At 35.5% G+C, this 22,027-nt stretch overlaps 1 protein-coding gene across 11 annotated transcripts in view; it reads left to right on the forward strand.

Annotated features, from left to right (window-relative positions):
- Positions 1 to 22,027, forward strand: part of golga1 (golgin A1) — a 119,632-nt gene that overhangs the window by 51,612 nt on the left and 45,993 nt on the right. For 5 of the 11 annotated variants that reach the window (XM_069888345.1, XM_069888346.1, XM_069888347.1 and 2 more), the window contains exons 3-6: positions 10,955 to 11,045; positions 19,791 to 19,865; positions 20,744 to 20,841; positions 21,312 to 21,344. In XM_069888345.1, coding sequence (XP_069744446.1) covers positions 10,955 to 11,045; positions 19,791 to 19,865; positions 20,744 to 20,841; positions 21,312 to 21,344 — 297 coding nt within the window. Of the gene's footprint in view, positions 1 to 10,954; positions 11,046 to 11,713; positions 11,794 to 19,790; positions 19,866 to 20,743; positions 20,842 to 21,311; positions 21,345 to 22,027 lie in introns of those variants that run through there. The other 6 variants (XM_069888351.1, XM_069888349.1, XM_069888350.1 and 3 more) reach the window with 3 other exon arrangements.

The raw sequence follows: 22,027 nt of genomic DNA on the forward strand, positions 1-22,027 counted from the left end.
GTCCGTGAAATCGGCTAGAATCCTGGCATACTTGTTGTCTGAGAAGGTCACTGAGCGAGGTGGGTGCAGTCAATTCAGCATGGTGCAAGGATATTGATTCAAACATCTTGGAATTGATGAGAGGTTGTCCTTTCAAATTGACCAACAGGGAATATACCCAGAGGAAGACGGCGGCCAGTAGCGTTTGTGAGACCTCGACGATGGTAAAGGTCAATTTAAAATGTCAGGAATTGAAGTTGAGTGGGATCATGTGGACGCCGTATGTCCTGATGCTGCTACTGTTTGCGGCGGTCAGAGTAGGCCCCTTTTTTCCGGAATGAGTGTCAATGCTCGAGGGGGGCAACACACTGACTTCCGCTCCCATGTCAACGAGAAAACACCACCCCAAATGACAATCCCAGGTGTAGAGAAGTTGATCTTTTTGGCCAGCCTCTATTGCCACTACCGACGACCAGCCGAGGTGTTTCCCGGATGTGTGCAGGGTGGTCAGCATTGGTGGGCCGCAGAGGCCCATTTTTGGTGGTGGTGGTAGGACCACTTGTCCTTACTGGCACTATTCGAGGCTGATGTTGCTTTCAACCTTTCCATGGAGTCTGAGGTCATCCATATCATCTGGCGAGCACAGCCGCCACCCTGATAATGGTCGCTCTCCCTGCTGTTTGGCTTGCCATAATACGTCCGCACGGGCTGCCAGCCATCGGGGATCGGTCTGATATCCAGAAGGTGGGCAGTTTGAGTGAAACTACGTCCTATAGATCTGAATTAGGAACATAGGAACATAGGAAGTAGGAACAGGAGTAGGCCAAAAATGGCCCATCGAGCCTGCTCCGCCATTCAATACGATCATGGCTGATCTAATTTATGACCTAACTCCACCTACCTGCCTTCTCCCCATATCCTCTAATTCCTCTATCATGTAAAAATTTATCTAACCGAATTTTAAATATGTTTAATGAGGCAGCCTCAACCACTTCCCTGGTTAGAGAATTCCAAACATTCACTACTCTCTGGGAAAAACTATTTTTCCTCATCTCTGTCCTAAATCTACTCCCCCGAATCTTGAGACTGTGTCCTCTCGTTTTAGTTTCCCCAGCCAGCTCAAAAAACCTTCCTACATCTATCCTATCCATACCCTTCATAATCCTATATGTTTCTATAAGATCTCCTCTCATTCTTCTGAACTCGAGCGAATACAATCCTAGACAATTTAATCTTTCATCATAAGTCAACCCCTTCATCCCAGGGATCAACCTAGTAAACCTCCTCTGGTCCGTCTCCAAAGCCAGTATATCCTTCCTCAAATCTGGAGACCAGACCTGGACACAGTACTCCAGGTGCGGTCTCACCAGTACCTTATACAGTTGCAACATTACCTCCCTACTTCTGAATTCAATTCCTCTAGCGATGAAGGCCAACATTCCATTTGCCTTCTTAATAACCTGCTGCACCTGCAACCTAACTTTTTAGCACTCCCAAGTCCCTCTGCACTACAGCATGCTGTAGTTTTTCACCCTTTCAATAATATTCAGCTCTTTTATTTTTCTTGCCAAAATGGATAACCTCACACTTACTAACATTGTACTCCATCTGCCAGATCTTTGCCCACTCATCCAGCTTAACTATATCCCTCTGCAGACTCTCCACATCCTCATTACAATTTGCTCTTCCACTCAATTTGGTGTCATCCGCAAACTTGGCTACACCACATTTTTTCCCCTCCTCCAAGTCATCAATGTAAATGATGAACAGTTGTGGGCCTAACACTGACCCCTGCGGCACCCCACTTACCACTCTCTGCCAACCTGAAAACTCCCACTTATCCCGACTCTGCCTCCTGTCAGACAACCAATTTTCAATCCAGGCCAATATACTTCCCCGGACTCCACTTTCCTGTAACTTACTGATAAGTCTCTTGTGCGGCACCTTATCAAACGCTTTCTGGAAATCCAAATATACAACATCAACCTGTTCCCCTCTATCCACCGTACCCATTATATCCTCAAAGAATCCTAACAAGTTTGTCAAACAAGATCTTCCCTTTCTAAAACCATGCTGTGTCTGCCTGAATGAACCCTTACATTCCAAAAGTTTCACTATTTCATCTTTAATGACGGCTTCAAGCATTTTTCCAACTACAGATGTCAAGCTAATTGGCTGATAATTTCCAGTCTTCTGCCTACATCCCTTCTTAAAAAGTGGCGTGACATTTGCTATCTTCCAGTCTGCTGGGACCTGCCCAGAAACCAAGGAATTTTGGTATATGACCACCAATGCATCAACTATAACTTCTGCCATTTCCTTCAGAACCCTTGGATGCATATCATCCAATTGTATCCTTCCAGCATTTTGCAATCCAAAAGGGGCTATTTTGGATCATCAGGGTCACCACATTTGTGAGGTGTACAAACATTAATTTTAATTGTTTAACAATTTGGTCCAAACATTAAGTTTAATAATTCAATCGTTCAGTTCAGATGTCATTACCCTCGATTGAAAACGTGAGCTGACCTGCCAATTCAGAGAAAGGAAAAGAAACCACCCAGCCTTGCTCAGCCAGTCTACTGCATGGACCCCATCACCAACCCTCCTCCCCTCCCCCCCCCCCCCCCCCCAGTTCCCACTCTCATGAGAGCCCAAACCTCCGAACGAGGGTTCAAGAACTAAGTGGTGTGATCTGCCACAAGGTAATACAGTTTATGGTTTATAGTTCCCTATTTACTTTCTCCTCCTTAAATGTTATAACTTCATCACTTTCCAATTGCTGACATTTCAGAAATATATGAAAACAATACATCTGTATTCTCCATCGTCCTTTCCTTCAAAACCCTATGGGACGGAGCTCATTGGTTCTTAGGTATTTATTGTCTTCTACCGATTAATTTTGCCAGTCCTTTTTTTTAATTAAAGCTAATTTCTTTGATATCTTCATTCATTCTTCACTCTATCTGGGAGATTTTCTGCACCTTCCATGATGACAGATGCAAATTTATCTTTTTTTTTAAACTTTATTTAAAAATTTTCAAACAAAAATTTTTACAAAATCCATAACATAAAAATTAAAACTAAAACTACAGCTATCCCACCCTTCCCCCTCCCTCAACAGACCCCACAAGGGAAGCAAAAACATTTATCACAATTTAAGATATTACTAGGTTCATACATCTCAAATAAGGTGACCTCATCTTCATTAAAAAATCATAATTATCATGCAAATTATCATGCAAGTTATTTTTTCTTCTTTTTTTAACTTTAAGATTTTATAACATGAATAACATATAGGATTACATTAAAAAAAATTAAGAATAAAATAATAAAATTACAATACAATATCAGTAATCTAAATAAACTATACCCTCCCCAATAATTATTACACATTAATAACCCAACTCAAATTAGTCCCCCCAAAATAAAGAGTGAAGAATTAATAAAGTTAATAATATATGTGAGAAAAAAAACCCACTTACAAAAAAAACAAAAACATAACCGATTAAAATACTAACAAAAAGAAAAGTAATTAATACTAAGATATCAGACTTAAAAAAACATATTTAAATCAAACTTAAATGCATATATTTAACAAACGGAGTTAAGATGAAACATATATTTAACTCAAACTTAATATAAAAAATTAGTAAAGTTAGTAACATTATCTATCAAAAATTCTTAAACAATAATCAATTCTTAAAAAAAATTATAGTATGAAAAAAAAGATGAAAAAAAACTTTCTCTATAGAGATAAACCTTCACCAAATATCAACTAACTTCACATCTATCATCATATTAGTCACATAAACCAACATCTTAAAACAAAATTCAAACCTCATTAAACATTGTACAATTCAATTTTAGTACTCTTCCACCATTTTTCCCTTTTACTCTTGAATAGTTATCCAATAAAAGCTCCAATACCACATTTAAATATCCCCAATCATTATGTTAAAATTCAGATATCCAAATAATAAAAACACATCTACAACGAAATCTATAACTTCAACAAATGGAGCATAAACCACAAACAAAATTCAAGCCTCATTAAGAATTGTACAATTCAATTTATAACTTTCACCATTATTCCCTTCGTTCTATAACTAAAATAGCAAAATAATATACACCAGAATTACCACTCCTTTCACCTTAAAGTTAAAGAAAAAATATTAAAAAAAACTTATCCATCCCATTCACATTTAAATTTCAGATATTCCTTATCTACTGAATAAACTTTACAAAAAAAACCACATCAATTTTTAGTTTTTTAAACAATCAAATACTTTATTATGCTTTTTTTTATATTTAAACAAAAAAAAACCCTTTCACTCTTTAATCTAATAATACAAAAAAAAAGGAAAAAAAACAGGTAGGAGGTTAAAAATACCCCCTCCCGTCTAAACCGCGCAATGCGGTAACTCCCAAACAAAAATGGGTGTGAGATAACTCACACGTAGCAGATGACTTTCAGGAAATAGTGCCTATCCAGTTCTCTCCCCCAACTCTCACCTTTTCTTCCATCTCTTGTCTCCTTAGAGATTGCGGCGGACTATGTCTGTTGAAACTGAGTAATTGGCAGCTCTTGAGCAAATGCTATAGCTTCCTTTGGAGAATCAAAGAACTTTGGTTGGCAACCATCTTGAAAAACCTTCAAAACAGCTGGATATCTAAAGGTTGCCTTGTAACCTTTCTTCCACAACAACTCTTTAGCAGGATTCAATTCCCGTCGTTGGAACATAACTTCTTGACTCAAATCCGCATAGAAGAAAACTCGATTATTTTGAATCATCAAGGGTGACTTTCTCTGTTGTGTATTTCTAATAGCCACTCGTAAAATTACTTCTCTGTCGTAATAATTCAAGCAACGAACCAAAACAGGTCTTGGACTTTGACCTGAAATAGGTCTTCTACGCAAGGCTCTGTGAGCACGTTCCAGTATTATACCTTCCGGGAAATGTTCTTGACCCAACACCTGCGGAATCCATTCAGTAAAAAATTTTCTTGGGTCTGGTCCCTCCATTCCTTCCGGCAAACCAATAATCTTTATATTGTTCCGTCTGGATTGGTTTTCCAAATAATCAATCTTTTTCACCAAATTTTTATTTTGAGTTTGTAAGTCTTCGACCATTTTGGTCACATCAAAAACTTGATCCCGTATTTCGTCTATATCTTCTTTACACGAATTAAATTTATCTCTCACTTCAAGCTTAAAAGCTCCAAACTCAGCCATCTGTTGAGAATGTATTTTCACCAAAGTATTAAACCTAGTACCAAGTTCAGTCATAATCTTGGATAATCCCTGCATTGTATAAGATAATTTAGATTCAAGATTCACAAAAATCTTTTCAATTGGAAGAGATTTTGGCTCAACAGATTCCTGCTTCTTCTCCAAAGGATCTTCTATTCCTTCCTTCATTCTGGTTGCCTTCCTTGTAGTATGACTGCATGTGGAAACCCCAGCCACAGCCTCTCCAGCAATGACTGGAGGACGCTGGCCGGGGTTTTCCCCAGTCCATAATGTATTAAATTCTCCCAGTACATCAAGTTGTATAGGTTCTTGTATCTCAAGAGATGCAGTTTGCAGCGCCACCTCTACAGTTGACAAATGCCTTTGAGTAACTCTTTGTTCTAAAGGCTGTTTGGCGCCCTCTTTAGGGGGCTCTACCGATGTAACATAGAGCTCTACATCCGAACACTGTACCTCTCTCCTTGGATTCATTTCACGCTGAGTCCCGGTGTCTTTCCTGTAGGTAGGCTCCAAAACTTGAACTTTTGGAAAATGTAGTTTTTTGATGATCTGTTGTTGTTTTTTTTGCTCTTTTCCACCAATTGTACCATCATAAGTTAAATTAACAGCACTGAAATTCTTTTAAAGAATTTTAACGGGCATTTCTAGACAAAACAATAAGATAGAGTCAGGAGAGGACTGGAAGGCACGTCTGATCCTTACGCCATCTTGCCACGCCCCCCCATCGTAAGTTATTTTTTCCATATAATTTTTCATTACGCCAATGATTTACATTTATCTCAACTTCATCTTTCCAAGAAGTTGCAACACATTTACATGCCACTGTCAATGCTAAACACAAAAAGGCTGTCTGAAACTTGTCTAACCCCCAAGTCCAAAAATGGAATGATATAACCCAACAACAAAATTTTGGGATCTAATAAAAATAGAATTTTAAGCAAATTTTGAAGTCCCTAATTTTAAACCAAAATGATTGAACTTTATCCCAAAGCCAGACCGAGTGTAAAAGAGTTCCAACACATAGTCCACATCTAAAACACAACTCTGAATTACTAAATCATATTTCCTCAATTTCTCAGGGGTTAGATATAATTGATGCAAAAAATTATAATTAATCATACTATATCGTACATTAAGCACACCTTCAAACACATCCTCTCCTAGTCGGCCTGATCAGTATCACAAATTAAATCATTTTCCCATTTAATCTGAGATTTATCTAAATTTATTTTTTTCCATGGTATCTTGTAACAAGGCATACATCTCTGAAATAAAACCCTTATCTGAAAAATGAAAAATCATAGACTCAAATTTCGTCAACTTGGGAATTTTCATTTCTCTTCCAAAATTTTCTTTTACTAATGCTCTAATTTGATAATAAACAAACAAAGAATTCCCTGAAATTCCAAATTTCTCTCTAAGTTGATTAAATGATAAAAATTCACCCTCTTTGAAATAATCCTGCAATGATTTTATATCTTTAATTTGCCAATTTCTTAAAAATCTATTGTTCCATGTAAAAGGAGTTAATTTATTTTGATATATTGGAGCCTGAACCGATATTTTGCCCTTTGAACCTATTAATAAATTCCTTTTATTTCAAATCCCTAATAAGTGTTTCAGGACTGGTACATCATATCTTTGCAATAAAACAGGATTCCATTTAAATACAAATTGATGTGGACAAGGTTCCAGTATACCAGCCCAAGTAGGGGGACACGTAACATCTAGCATACAATTAATAAATCTTAATTGAGCTGCCACATAATAATTTTGGAAATGGGGTAATTGCAAACCTCCCAAAGCATACTTCCAAGTCAATCAAATCAGCTTTAATCTTTCTCATTAATGGTACGTAATTTAAGTTATATAATGATTGAATCTTAACATCAATAATTATCCCTAAATTATTAATTTTATCAGTCCAATGAAGTTTAGTGATTTGTCTACACTGATCATAATTTCCTTCAGAAATTGGTAGTATTTCACTTTTATATCAATTCACTTTATAACCTGATAATTTACCATATTGTTCTGAACATTCTTGCAAGCAAGTTAAAGGTCGTTCTGGATTGGTTAAATATATTAAAACATCATCCGCAAATAGATTGATCTTATATTCCTCATTTGCTAACTTTATACCTCTAATATTCTCATTCTGTCTAATAGCCTGAACTAATGGTTCGATGACCAACTCAAATAGAGCTGGCGATAAAGGGCAACCTTGACGAATAGAACGTGATAATTTAAAAAAAGATGTTTGACCATTTGTCGTCACCCTAGCCACAGGATTTTTATATAATGCTTTCACCCAACCATCAATAAAGGTCCCAAACTTCTATTTCTCTAACATTTTAAATAAAAAATTCCATTCGACCCTATCAAAGGCTTTCTCAGCATCTAGTCCACCTACCATTGGTAGGCCAGGTCACTGTCGTGAAGCGTTGATCAGTGAAATCGCTCTAAGAATATTATCAGAAGCATACCTATTTCCTGATCAGCATGTATCAATTGTGGTAAATACTTTGCAAGTCTATTGGCCAATAATTTTGCTATTATTTTATAATCAACATTCAATAAAGAAATTGGTTGATATGAAGCTACTTTTAAAGTGTCTTTTTTTTGGTATAACTTATTATTGCACTTAAACACAAATCTGGTAATGTTTGTTCTTGAGTTACCTGATGAAGAACGTCCATAAATAAAGAAGACAAATTATCATAAAAAGCTTTATAATATTCAACAGTAAACTCGTCATCTCCTGGAGATTTCCCATTCGGCATTTGTTGAATAACATCCTTTATTTCTAAACCTGTAAAAGAAGAATCTAATTTCCTCACATCATCTTGCCCTAATATTGGCAAATTTAACTCTGACAAAAAAGATTCACTCAATCCGTCGTCTCGAACTCCCTCAGAGGACAAATAAAAATTTGTCATTGATTTCCTGAGGTTTAAAAGTAACTGAATTATCTTTCCTCATAGCATTAATAGTTCTTGATATCTGTTCTGTTTTCAATTGCCAGGCCAAAACTTTATGGGCTCTATCCCCTAACTCATAATAACGCTGTTTAGATCTTTGAATCAAACATTTAAACTGATATGTTTGTAATGTATTGTATCGTAGCTTCAATTTTGTCAAAACTATCTTATTATCTTCCGTACAATTCCTCTGAAATTCTTTTTCCATATCAGCTATCTGTTTCTCCAATGGCCGAGTTTCTGCCAAAAACATTTTTTCCTTTGATGCGTAACTAATAATTTGACCATGTAAAAACACCTTCAAAGCATCCCATCGAGTAAAATTACTTTGAACTGTATTCCTATTCAAATATAAAAAAGAGGCAATTTAATCTCTAATAAATTTTACAAATTCCGGTTTTTTCAATAACATTGCATTAAACCTCCAATGAAAAGTTGATTGACTAACTTCCGGTCCAACACAAGAAATAAATAACAGTGAATGATCAGAAATTATTCTACTCTTATATTCAGCTTGAATAAAACGTGATTGCAAATGTGCAGATACCAAAAAAAAAGTCAATCCTTGAAAAAGAATTATGGCGTGGAGAGTAAAAAGAAAAATCTTTCTTAGTAGGGTTTAATCTTTTCCAAGCTTCTATCAGATTTAAATCTTTCATCAGTGACATCAATTGAACCGCTGCCTTTGATTTTTTTCACAATTTATGGAGATTTATCTAATAATGGATCTAATACACAATTAAAATCTCCCCCAATCAAAATATTTTCTTTAGCTTGGCTTAAAGTTAGAAAAGCTTCAGACATAAATTGTTCTTCATCAACATTAGGAGCGTACACATTCGGCAAAGACCATGCTTCAGCAAAGAGTTTACAATTAATCATTAAAATTCGGCCAGCAGATTGCACAAAAGATTCAAGTTCAAATGGTATCTTCTTATGGATCAGAATCGCCACTCCTCTCGCTTTTGAATTAAAGGAAGATGAAAGTACACGACCGACCCAGTCCCTCTTCAATTTCAAATGTTCTCTTTCAGTTAAATGAGTTTCCTGTAAAAAAGCAATATCAATTTTCATCATTTTTATATAAGCTAAAACTCGTTTTCATTTAATCGTGTTATTTAAACCCTGCACATTAAACATTGCAAAATTCAGTTTGGACATTATTATCAAAATAAATTAAAAACAAAATCAGAATCCCCTTTTTCTATTCCTTCTATTCACAAAATAACCCTCCCTTCTCTGATTATAAAATTTAAAGCTTCCTTTGCAAAATAACCTAAATTAAAGAATCACTCAACCCCTCTTTAACAGAATAAAACTAGCACTAGGAAGAAGTATTTTTTATGTAAATACTACAAAAGTAGTAACTCCCCACTTAACTGGGTGTGGAAAGAAATAAAATCCCTCTCACTAGTGGCGGACAACTTCCGAAAGCTTCAGCGAGCTCCATCCCCCCAACCAGACTTACAAAATTATAAGTCTAATTCAGCTCATAACCACAATGAATTCAATCCCAAAATTTGCTCCAGATCATCAATATCAATCAGGCTCTTTTGACATATTTGTCTTCCCATTCCCATTTCCATTCTTCTTATCAGATGTCTTCCTCTTAGGTGAAGAATGCCTTTCAATAGCCCTGTCTGGCTAAGAATTAGCAAAAATTAAAGCATCATGGTCACTCTCAAAAAACTATGATTGGAAGTTCCTGTAAAAGATCTTCAATACTGCAGTATTGAAGGGTAGATGCAAATTTATCTTCAAATTTCTTTGCTATTTCCTGAATATAATTTCATCTGGTTTATTCTATAAGGGACACACATCTAACTGCTGCTCATCTTTTTTGTGTTACAAATGTGTAGAAGTCTGTATTTGTTTTTTTTTTACTTGTTTCATCTCATTTCCTTTCTTGTTTCTTATCAATGTCTTCGCCTCCTCTTTTGCTGAATTATTATTTTCCCAATCTTCGTTTTCTGCTTTTTAGTAATATTACAAGCCTTTCTTAAAAAGCTTAAAGCATGTCTACCAAATGTGATTAAAATGTAGGCTGTACAGGATTGGAGGAATGTTGTGGAAATGGAGAAGATTACAAAGGTCAAAAAAAGGGAAGAGGTGGATGGTTTTTAAAACAGATAATGAAAATCTTGGGAAGGCACAGATCAATCAGGAGGCACAAGAAACTTGTAGTTTAACCAGAAGCTTGTGCAATTTAATGAGTAGGACGTGAAAATATCTGAGTATATAGTTGTAGATACATTTGGTTTATTTTGGGTTTTTTTGTGTGCCAAATAAATGCTATTTTTGTTTTGTTAAACTGACTTCTCTTTTTCCTCTCTTCCCCAGTTCATGGCAAATTTATCCAAGAAGTTTCAATCAAAATATTATCTTTAATTGTTATTTATAATGTTAACATTTAAGCATGAAAGTCAATTAAAAATGTGTTTAACATAACACAAAAAATTCAGCATTAAAGAAATGTATCAGGAAAAGATGTGGATTTGGGTCAAGCTGCATGTTGAGATAAAAAACCAAGCAATTCAAGTTGGGAAAATGACTGAATTAACTCATGGATCATTATTTCCAGCAAAAGGCATTTTGGTTGCAAAAATATTCTTATTGGCAGAAATGATTTATAGAGGATTATAAAAATAAGATCTATATTATTGTGGTTTAAACAGGAAAAATATATAAAGCAGACAATATGTAATTGTCTCAAATTTTAAATCCCCTTCTTTTTCGTAAGGCCTCTGACAGCAGTTGTTCTCGAGAGGATTTGTTGTCTCAGTTGCTACGACGAAATGACCAAATTCGAAAGCTGGAAGTCAAACTGTCAGGTAACTACTTTGATCTCCAAGATCAATTTCCATGTTGGATTCACCACTGAATATTATTTCTTTATTGAAATTTCTCCTCCCAAGAGAATTTAAAAGAGGAGTTCTTCACATTGAAATTACGGTTTGGGTTTGAATTTTTAAATTTAGCTTAAAAGGGAATAAATACCCTTGAAGGTGTATTTAAAAATTTTTTGCATCATTCAGACTCTATTGGCAAAATAATTTAGAACAGCCATACATTTTCACTTGAAAGATTGTGGCTTTGAAAACATAGATATTGTGCATAGACTGTTGACTGATATGCGCTAAAATGTACTAGTTAGTAACATCACAGAGAAACTTGTGACAGGGTGGAAACACAGAATACTCAAAACTCAGGTGGTAGTGGACAACTTTGAATTTGCAGATATTATTTATTGTCATTATCTATTCAGTTGTAATTTATTATTGAAACAAATTTATCAAAAGCGAACACATCTAATTTTGCCAAACAATGGAAGAAATCAAGCTGGCTGACAGCTTTTGGCTCATTTTGGATTTAATGTGTATGTTTGCCGAAATGTGGAAATCCACAATCTTCTGCTCTGTGGATTCACCATGAAGCATAGTGGCAAAAGCTTTATGTGCTGGAGAGAGGAGCCTGATGCACTGTGCATTGTGTCTTTCAGCTTCATATCATGGTTGGCTGGCAAACATATAGTGACATTTGAATGAGACCAGAGATCCTACGGGATAAAAGGCCAATGAAGTTAAATATTCATTATTTAATTTATTTTTTCTAACTATTTGTTGGTATTTTTAATTAAATTTATTTCCTTACATGCACCATTTCTTTGTTACCTGTTCCCACTTATGCAGTGTCATTTTCCTATGGGCCATTGTCCACTTTTCTCTTTTTATGTATCTGAGAAGAACTATTGGTATCCTCTTTTATGTTATTGTCTATCTTAATTTCATATTTCATATTTTCTCCCATTATTGCTTATTGTTGTCTTCTGTTAGTTTTTAAAAGCTACTCAATCCTCCGGCTCTATGCTAATTTTTGCAATACCATATGCTCTCTTTTGCTTTTATGTTGTCTTTGACTTGCCAACCACAGTTGCTTCATTTAGAATGCTTCTTCTATTTTGGAATGAAACTATCCTGCATCTTTAGAATTATTCTCAGAAGGTCCTGTCATTGCTGCTCTACCATCTTCACTTCCAATCAACCAGCTTCTCTCTCATGCCTCTGTAGTTTCCTTTACTCAACTGTAAAACCAACATACCTGATCTTAACTTTTAGAGGGATATGGACAAATAGCAGGCAAATGGGATTGGCAGAAAGTGGCATTTTGGTTGGCATGGATGGGTTGGGCTTGTTCACATGCTTTGTACCTCAATGCGTTGAGAACAGTTGATACTGGATCTTCTTTTGTTGATGCAACATGACATGAAATCAGAGACATGCATCGTATATTCCTTAGTTGTGCTTCAGAACTTAAAAAACAGGTGAAAAGTATCTGCCTCTATTTTAGAGTGGAGCCATTTCTAGTTGGTGTTGAGCATGCTCATCAAGAAATTGGAATGTATTTGAGATAAATACAATTATGACTTTATGGCTAAGGGTAATTAATTGTCCCTGAGCTTTATAGATGGAGAAAATGATTGATATTGTGAAGTGTTGGTGAGAATAGGGGTTATCTTACATGCTGTGAATTATATGTTTTTTTTTTTGAAGACTTTATTTAAAATTTTATAACATGAATACAATAGAGAATTACATTTAAAGAAAAATTTAAAAAAATTAAAATGGTATGATTACAATATTACATCAGAAAACTACACAAAATAACCCCCACCCCGTTAATTGTAACACAATATTAGTAATCTAACTTAAAATTAGTCCAGACCTCCCCCCCCAAAATAAAGAGTGAAGAGTTAATAAAATTAACAATATTATATATGGAAAAAAATACCCACTTACAAAAAAAAGAGATAAAACTTAACCTAAAAAAAATTCTAACAACAAAAAAATTTTTTTAATCAATACTAAAATATCACACTTAAACATATATTTAAATCAAACTTAAATGCATATAATTAGCAAACGGAGTCCACTTTAACTTATAAAGACATCCTATCCTGAATTGAAAAAGATATCCTTTCCATAGTCAAACAGAACTTCATCTCCAAATACCACTTATCTAAAGTTAATGTATTTTTATCTTTCCAAGTAAGTGCTATACATTTCTTAGCCACGACTAAAGCTAAATAGATAAAGGAAATCTGATAATCCTCTAAACCTAAATCAATTAATGATTGCATGTTCCCTAATAAAAATATATCGGGATCTAATACAAAATGGATATTATATAAACTGTTAAAAATAGATTGAATACCTTTCCAAAACTGTTGCAATCGATCACAAAGCCAAACAGTATGCAAAAAAGTATTGGCCGTCTGATCACATCGAAAACAAGAATCCAACTTACTAAGACCAAATTTTTAAAATTTCTCCGGCGTTAAATATAGCTGATGAATAAAATTATAATTAATCATCGCTAGTCTAGCATTAATTAATTTCCGAATACTATTCTGACAAATTTCCATCCAAGCTTCTTCAGCTATTTTATGTCCTAAATCTTTTTCCCATTTCAACTTATCTTTATCCCAGTCTTTTTTACTATCAATTTCTTGTAAAATTCAATACAAATCAGATATATTATCCCTTTTTTGGTATTGAAAGTACATATTCTTCAAAACTAGATTCAGGTAATAAAATCATATGTCGACCACATAACTGTTTTACAAAAGATCTTAATTGATAATATACAAATATAGAATTTCCACTAATACCATATTTCCTTTGTAATTCGTCAAAGGAACAAAAACAACCCTCAGAAAAACAATCAGATAAATTTTTTATTCCCTTCTTTTCCCATTGTTTCAAAGTGGCATTGGAGACCGTAAAAGGAACAAGTTGATTATTATATAATGGCAATCTTCCAGAATATATATTTTTAAGTTTACTTGTCCATAAATTCAATAAATGTTTCAATATTGGCACATTGCAAGTTCGTAGTAAATTTTTATTCCATCGAAACAAAAACTCATGAGGAAATTTTTCTAAAATAACTGCCATTTCTATCTTTACCCAACTAGGTGGGTCGTCCATATTAATTAATGCACTAAGAAATTTAAATTGAGCTGCTTCGTAATAATGCTGAAAATTCGGTAATCTTAAACCTCCAAATTGAAAATCCCACGTCAATTTTCTCATTGCTACTCTTGGAAATTTTCCCTTCCATAAGAATTCTCTAATCGCTTTATATAAGTCCTTAAAAAAACTTTAAAAAAAAAAAGGAATTGATTGAAACAGATATTGTATTCTAGGAAAAATATTCATTTTTATGGTATTAATCCTCCCTAGTAAACCCAAAGGTAGATCCCTCCACCTAATCAAATCTAATTTAATCCTTTTTATTAAAGGAAGATAATTAATTGAGTATAATTCTTGAAATTTCGTATTAACATTAATTCCTAAATATTTAATTTGTGTAGTCCACTTCAAATTTGTAATATTTTTATACACTGAATAATCATCTTTACAAATTGGCAAAATTTCACTTTTAGCTCAATTTATTTTATAACCAGATAATTGGCCATAAATTTCTAAACATTCTTGAATTGCAGGAAAAGAAGTATCCAGATCTACCAAATATAATAAAACACCATCAGCAAATAAATTAATCTTGAACTCTCATACCTTTAACATTTTCATTTTGACGTATTAATTGTGCTAAAGGTTCAATAACTATAGCAAATAAAGCAGGTGACAACGAACATCCTTGTCTAGTAGATCTTGTCAAACTGAAAGATTCTGAAATTTGGCCATTAACAGCAATTCTAGCCTTCGGGCTATTATATAAAGCCTTTATCAATCCAATAAATGAAGAACCAGAACTAAATTTCTCAAGTACTTTGAACAGAAACTTCCATTCCACTCTATCAAATGCCTTTTCTGCTGTGAATTATATGTAAGGGAAATCTGATAATAATCCACAACAAAACAATGAGGTAATTGTGACAAAGCACCTGGGTATAAAGTGATTATACCTGTGGTATCAGGTAATGGGTGATAATGTCATGTATTATTGCTATTTCATTAATGCAGCAGTTATATAACAGGTGTCAGGAGCGATTGCAAATCCTATCTATGTTTTGAATTGTCTCACACAATGGTTCTCAAAATTTTGAAATTACTGAGAGGAGAGGCCATTCATCAATGCTACTGGGAGGTTTGATCTATAATGATGGATGCCATTTTCAGAAGAACACAGGTAAGTTATGGCAGTACCTGCTAGTTAGCAGGATAGATGATTCAGAATAATAACAAAACTTGAACTGGTATAGCCTACCCAAAATGTAATAACATTTCCCAGGGCCCTTCACCAGAGTGATTATCAAACAAAATTTTACTCCAAGTTGCAAAGAAAAATTACGTGCAGAAATCTGGCCTGGGGTAGATTTTAAGGAGTCCTTTAAATAAATGATGGACAAAGAGGCAGAGTGGCTGATTACTTGGGGAATTCTAGAGCTTAAGCCCGGGCTACTTTGAGATGGTGACAGGTAAAATAGATGGGGGAGAGCCAGTGGATGTGGTGTACCTGGATTTCCAAAAGACCTTCGATAAGGTCCCACATTAATGACTGGCATGCAAAATTAAGGCTCCTGGGATTGGGGGCAAGGTATTGATGTGGATTGAGAACTGGCTGGCAGATAGAAGACAGAGAGTTGGGATAAATGGCTCATTTTCTGAGTGGCAGACGGTGACCAGTGGGGTGCCGCAGGGATCTGTACTGGGACCCCAGCTGTTCACAATTTACATTATTGATCTAGATGAGGGGATTGGATGTAATATCTCCAAATTTGCAGACAACACTAAGATAGGAGGGGTTGTGTGCACTGAAGGAGGGGGTCAGGAAGCTCCAGTGTGATTTGGATAAATTGGGAGACTGGGCAGATACATGGCAAATGCACTACAATGTGGATAAATGTGAGGTTATCCACTTTGGTAATACAAACCGGAGGGCAGATTACTATTTGAATGGCAATAGATTGGGAGATGGGGAAGTGCAGAAAGACCTAGGGGTTCTTGTGCACCAGTCACTGAAGGCGAGCATGCAGGTACAGCAGGCGGTTAAAAAGGCAAATGGTATGTTGGCCTTCATATCAAGAGGGTTTGAGTATAGGAACAAGGATACCTTACTGCAGCTGTACAGGGCCTTGGTGAGACCCCACCTGGAGTATTGTGTGCAGTTTTGGTCACCTTATCTGAGGAAGGATGTTCTTGCAATGGAGGGAGTGCAGAGGCGATTCACCAGGCTGATACCTGGAATGGCAGGAATAACTTATGAGGAAAGATTGCACAATTTGGGATTGTACTCGCTGGAGTTTAGAAGATTGAGAGGGGATCTCATAGAGACATATAAAATTCTGGCAGGACTGGACAGAATGGATGCGGAAGGGATGTTTCCAATGGTGGGGGAGTCCAGAACCCGGGGCCATGGTTCGAGGATAATAGGCAAACCATTTAGAACCGAAATGAGGAGGAATTTCTTTACCCAGAGGGTGGTGAATCTGTGGAATTCATTGCCACAGAGAACAGTAGAGGCAGGTTCATTGAATATATTTAAGAGGGAATTAGATATATTTCTTCAGTAGAAGGGAATTGGGGGTTACGGAGGGAAGCCGGGGATGGGGTACTGAACTTTAAGATCAGCCATAATCTCATTAAATGGCGGAGCAGGCTCGAAGGGCCGAATGACCTACTCCTGCTCCTATCTTCTATGTTTCGACTGAAGCCAGTGGTCATTTATTGGAAACTGGTGATGCACGAGATGCCTGAATTGGAGAAATATGACAGGTCAGAGTACTGTAGTGCTGGAAGAGACTACAAGGTAGTCTGGTCAAAACCATGATTTAAACACTCGGATGAATGAGGATTTTAAATTTAAGATGTTTTTAGATAAGGACCCAATGTCAGTGAGGAAGGGGATCTCCTTTTATTTCTTTGTTTTGAATATGTGGGCTCAATGATCTGAAAGTGAATTCTTCACAATCCCACAGTAGCTTTTGCTTCCCTGATTGCCAGAGGGCCATACTAATGAAATGGAAAGATGCTGTCCCTCCCATTCACACTAAATGGCTGTCCGATACGGTGGCTTGTTTGTCTTTAGAAAAAAATGAGATATTCCACTACTGTAATGAATGTAAATTTTATTTCTTTATGGGATTCTTTTCTTAATTATTTCCCAAATTTGTAAGCTTAATTATTTTTGATTTTTGACTTCATTGTTTATTTTTCTTTTCATTATCAAATGGTGGTCTATGTATTTCATCAACAATCTCTGTAGGTAGGGGGTCTTTTTGCATGTATTTTAAAAAAATGTAATGTATGTTTTGTCATTACTGTCACTAGTATTATATGTTTGATTAGTGTTTTATTCATGTTTATTTACCTATGTAACATTTACTAAATGAAATTAATAAAAATATTGAAAAAGGAAGGGCATCAAATATAAAAGTTAATTGGTGCACATTCAGACACAGGCAGTAGAGTTTTAGATTATCTGAAGTTTATGAATTATGAAAGATGACAAAATAAGATGATGTAGGTTAAGTGTTTCATATGGAACAGCAACGAAGAAATCTGTCAATCACTGTTTTGAGATTTTACATCAACCTCAAGGACATTTTGAATGAGGGTGCTCCAAATTTCCATTGCTTTGGATGAAAAACCATATCTGAAAGTTGTTAGGCATTCAAAATGGTGTCTCACTAGAGCTCTGTCCAATTTTAAAAATTAAATACCATTAGACCAAAACCTTTGGAAGAGCTGAGCAGCCTGTGTGTCATCTCACATAGTTATGCATTCCAACTAGAGTTGTTGTCTAATTTACTCAGCAAGGGATACTGATAACCTCACCTTATTCTTTTTGCAAAATCCAGGCTATTTTCTTGGATGTAGATTTGTCCTTTGGGAAATGAAAAAAAAGGATACTGGTAATTTGAGAAATAATGCTACGAGTACTCAGCAGTTTTGGCAGAAGTGGAAATGTTTGACCGACTTTCTCTTAGTCTCCACTTATCAGAGCGAGTCCCTATATTGCTTACACCTATTCACCTTCCCTGCAAAAAAACATTTCATTTCTAACTTATCCCAAAGGCACTTTTTTTCTTTATTTGCCCCTGTGCTCCACAATTTTAGATTTGTAATCAAACAATTCACATGGAATTAAAGTGCTCATTTCAGGTTTTATTCAGGGTTATTTGTACACATTTTGGTTTGACCATGTAGAAATTACAACACTTTTTATACATAGTCCCCTCATTTCAGGGCACCGTAATGTTTGGGACATTTGGCTTCACATGTGTTTGTGAGTATTCGGGTATGTTTAATTACTTCAATGGTGCAGGTATAAGAGAGCTAGGCTTGCTTTTAAGCTTTTGATCACCTTTGAAGTCTGTAGTTGGTTGCCATTTTTCAAAATGAGGACCAGAGTTGTGCCAATGAACAGAAATACAGAAACTACACTAAAACTGGAAACCTTGGCAAAGATGGCATGCTTTGGATCTTGGGCAGTTCCTTTACTCCTCCATAATTTGCCTTTGCCATCACTCTGATACAGGTTAATCTTGGTCTCATCTGTCTATAAGACCTCTTTCAAGAATTCTGCAAGCTCTTTTTAAATACTTCTTGGCAAACTGTAATCTGGCCATCCTTTCTTTGGCTAACTAGTGGTTTGCATCCTGCAGTGTAGCCTCTGTATTTCTTTTCATGAAGTCTTAGGGAGACAGTAGTCATTTTGACATATCCACACCTGCATCCTAGACCTACGTCTAGGAATTTTTCTTCATTATAATGAGAACTCTTCTGTCATCAGCATGAAGATCTTCCTTGGAATACCAGTCCCTTTGCGATTACTGAGCTCACAAGTGCGTTTTCTTAATACTGATGTTCCAAATAGTTGATTTTGGTAATCCTATGGTGTGGGAGATGTCTCTCGCTGTTTGATTCTTGTTTTTCAGCCTCATAATGCTTTTTTAACTTTTATTGGTACAACTCTGGTCCTCATGTTGAAAAATGGAAACTGCAGCTTAGAAGCAAACCTAGCACTTTAATACTGTACTTACACGAATGAAGCAATGAAACATACCTAGTACTCACAAACATACGTGAAGCCAAATGTCCTAAACATTATGATGCCCTGAAATGGGGGAACTATGTATAAAAAGTCCTGTAATTGCTCAATGGTTAAACCAAAATGTAAACAAATAACCTTGACTAAGATCTGGAATGTGCACTTTAATTCCATGTGAATTGTTTGATGACAAATTTAAAACTGCGGAGCACAGGGGCAAATAAAGAAAAAAAGCCTCTTTGTCCTAAACATTATGGAGGGCCCTGTGTGTTGCAATCATCATCTAACTTCCAGAAGTGCAATTGTTTCAGCTCATTTAACTGTAACGTGTCAGGCTCCTGCATAAGCTCAAACATTTACTTTCTCTAATATACTGTGTGTTAATGGAAGAGATCTTTCTGTTTATCATTAACATGTTAAGGAGAAGCCATCTTCTTAACAGGGATGATTTTCTTTTGGAGAAAATCATTTGCATCCTTCACTCATGAATATCCTGTGTTTTGTTTTTTTTGTTGCTTGTTTTGATCACCTGACCTGCATCCCCTCTCCCATCACACAAGATTATGCTGAGCAGCTGGGAAATTTGCAGAAGACTAAAGACAAGCTTGAAATTGCATTAGAAAGACATCAGGATTGTACGTACATTGAATTTATTGTTTCTGAATGAGTTATTTAATTGCTTAGTTTTTCAGATTTCAATGAACTTCTTTCTGCCATGAGTTATAAAATAATCCCAAAATATATATTTATTTACTTTTTTACTGGTGTCTTTAAAAACCAGAAAACAGTATAATTTAATTGTTCAAATTTGTGGAAGAGCATTTCCCAAATATTTTCAAACTACAAAACTTTGCTATCCAATCATTCAGAAATCAGTGGTTTGGCATCTGTCTTACCAGGAGAGGTGTGAAATTTCCACTCATTGTAGCCCCAGTTCCCACTCCCCAAGTACTTGCTGAGGCCTCTGTTTCTATGTTCCTTTCCTACTCACCCGTACCTTAATCTTGCATTTCCTTCCTACTCACTAGGGCCCTGATTCCCAAACTCCCTGCCTATGTACTGGTGCCTCAGTTCCCACACTCCTCATCCACTTACTGTGACTGAGCTTCCTGAGTCCCCTGACCACTTGCAGGGACCCCAATTCCCGTGTCCACCCACTTGGGCTATGGTTCCCGCACTCCCCATCTAATCACTGGTCCCCAGCATCCACATTCTCTTGAAACGTAACTGGGTTCAAAAATGACAATGTATAATATCTTTTTAAAAAAGTAAAATAAAAGCACGTTAAAGTATTAATAAAATAACCTTTGTCAGATTGGAAAATCTGCTAGTCTGACATCATCAAAGTCCCAAGCACCAAGGATCAACAGGTCATACTGTATTTTGGATATATGTGGATAAATTTTAATTGTGTTCAATTAGAAAATAATTTTAAAGGACATCTGTGTTAAGTACAATCTTGTTTATTGCCCGGTGGTAATATGGAACATTTTCTATTTCAAATGGTACCTAGCCTCAATGAGGAAACTTCAGGAACAAAATGAGGCTTATCAAGCCAGCAGAGCCAAAATGGCAGAGACAATGAGTCTAACCATGGAAAAGAGGGAACAGGTAACTTAATCTTCATATTGCAAACTCACGGGAGCATTGTGCAAGGCCAGAGTGTGTGTTTTTAGGTCAAAGTAGCTATGTATCACAATAGATAACACTGATTTCCTAAAGTATTACAATTTATAAAAAAAATTAGTGCATCACTTCAATTTCTGTGTGGACAACATCTCATTATATGCCATAGATTGCATCCACTTCTTGGATCTTTTTTAAAAAAAAAAGCACATATGAGCTTGACATGGTCTACATTAGTACATATATACATATTTTTTAAACTCTGCCATTTTCTCCAGAAGATAGTTTCTTCCATTGGTGATATTGGGAATGTGCTCATCCAGTGCTTCTGAGTACCATGGATGGCAATAAATAAATATGGATCAATTTAGAGATTCCTTAAATTTGTGTATATTAATTTTAAGTCCTTAATAATTTTAATTTGGAATTGAAATACTTATCATTTTCATTTTCAGGAATGGATGATGAAAGTTTCAATTCTTGAAAAGGTAATGATTTTTCAAGTTTTTCCTTTTTGTTTTTCCTTCTTATTATGAAATGCTCAATTACATTTAAAAGATAAGTTAGCTATTTGAAACTGTTTTGTTTAAAATGTTAATGCTCTTTGAAAACTAGGATCATGTCTTTTGTTGGCACCTAAAAGGAAATGCTATGATATTCACTTTAAACACAGCAAGATCCTCTGCCAGTATTTAAATAGATGGTTAATTTATATTTGGGGAGTGGGAGAAGTGACAGGCCATGGCAGTTTCACTTGCCCTTTCATTTGAACTGGAAAACTAGAGATAAAACTAATTTTAAGTTACAGAAAAATGCAGAAGGAGCAACTGAACCAGATGTAAGATTTATGAAAGGTGTCATGGTCATGGCAGCTGAACATAATGAAGGCAGGTGAATGATAAAAGCTCAGTCTCGGGAAGGTATAAATGGGAGAAAACAAATCTGAAATTATCATAAAAAAACAAAAGAAAAATCTAAATGCTGGGAATGTGAGGTGAAAGGCTGGACTGACTGATTACATGAATGTATTTGCCATTAAATTTTCAGTAGCATCCTTAACTTTCATGAATTGGAGACAGCTTCGGGGTTATTTTCTGGCATAAAATTCTCCTCTGAGAGTCTCTCCTTAGAAATAACCCTGGCTGTTTTGTGTTCTTGTTTTTGAATTGTT

This window comes from Narcine bancroftii, chromosome 1, assembly GCF_036971445.1.
Source record: "Narcine bancroftii isolate sNarBan1 chromosome 1, sNarBan1.hap1, whole genome shotgun sequence".
NCBI classification, from domain to species: domain Eukaryota; kingdom Metazoa; phylum Chordata; class Chondrichthyes; order Torpediniformes; family Narcinidae; genus Narcine; species Narcine bancroftii.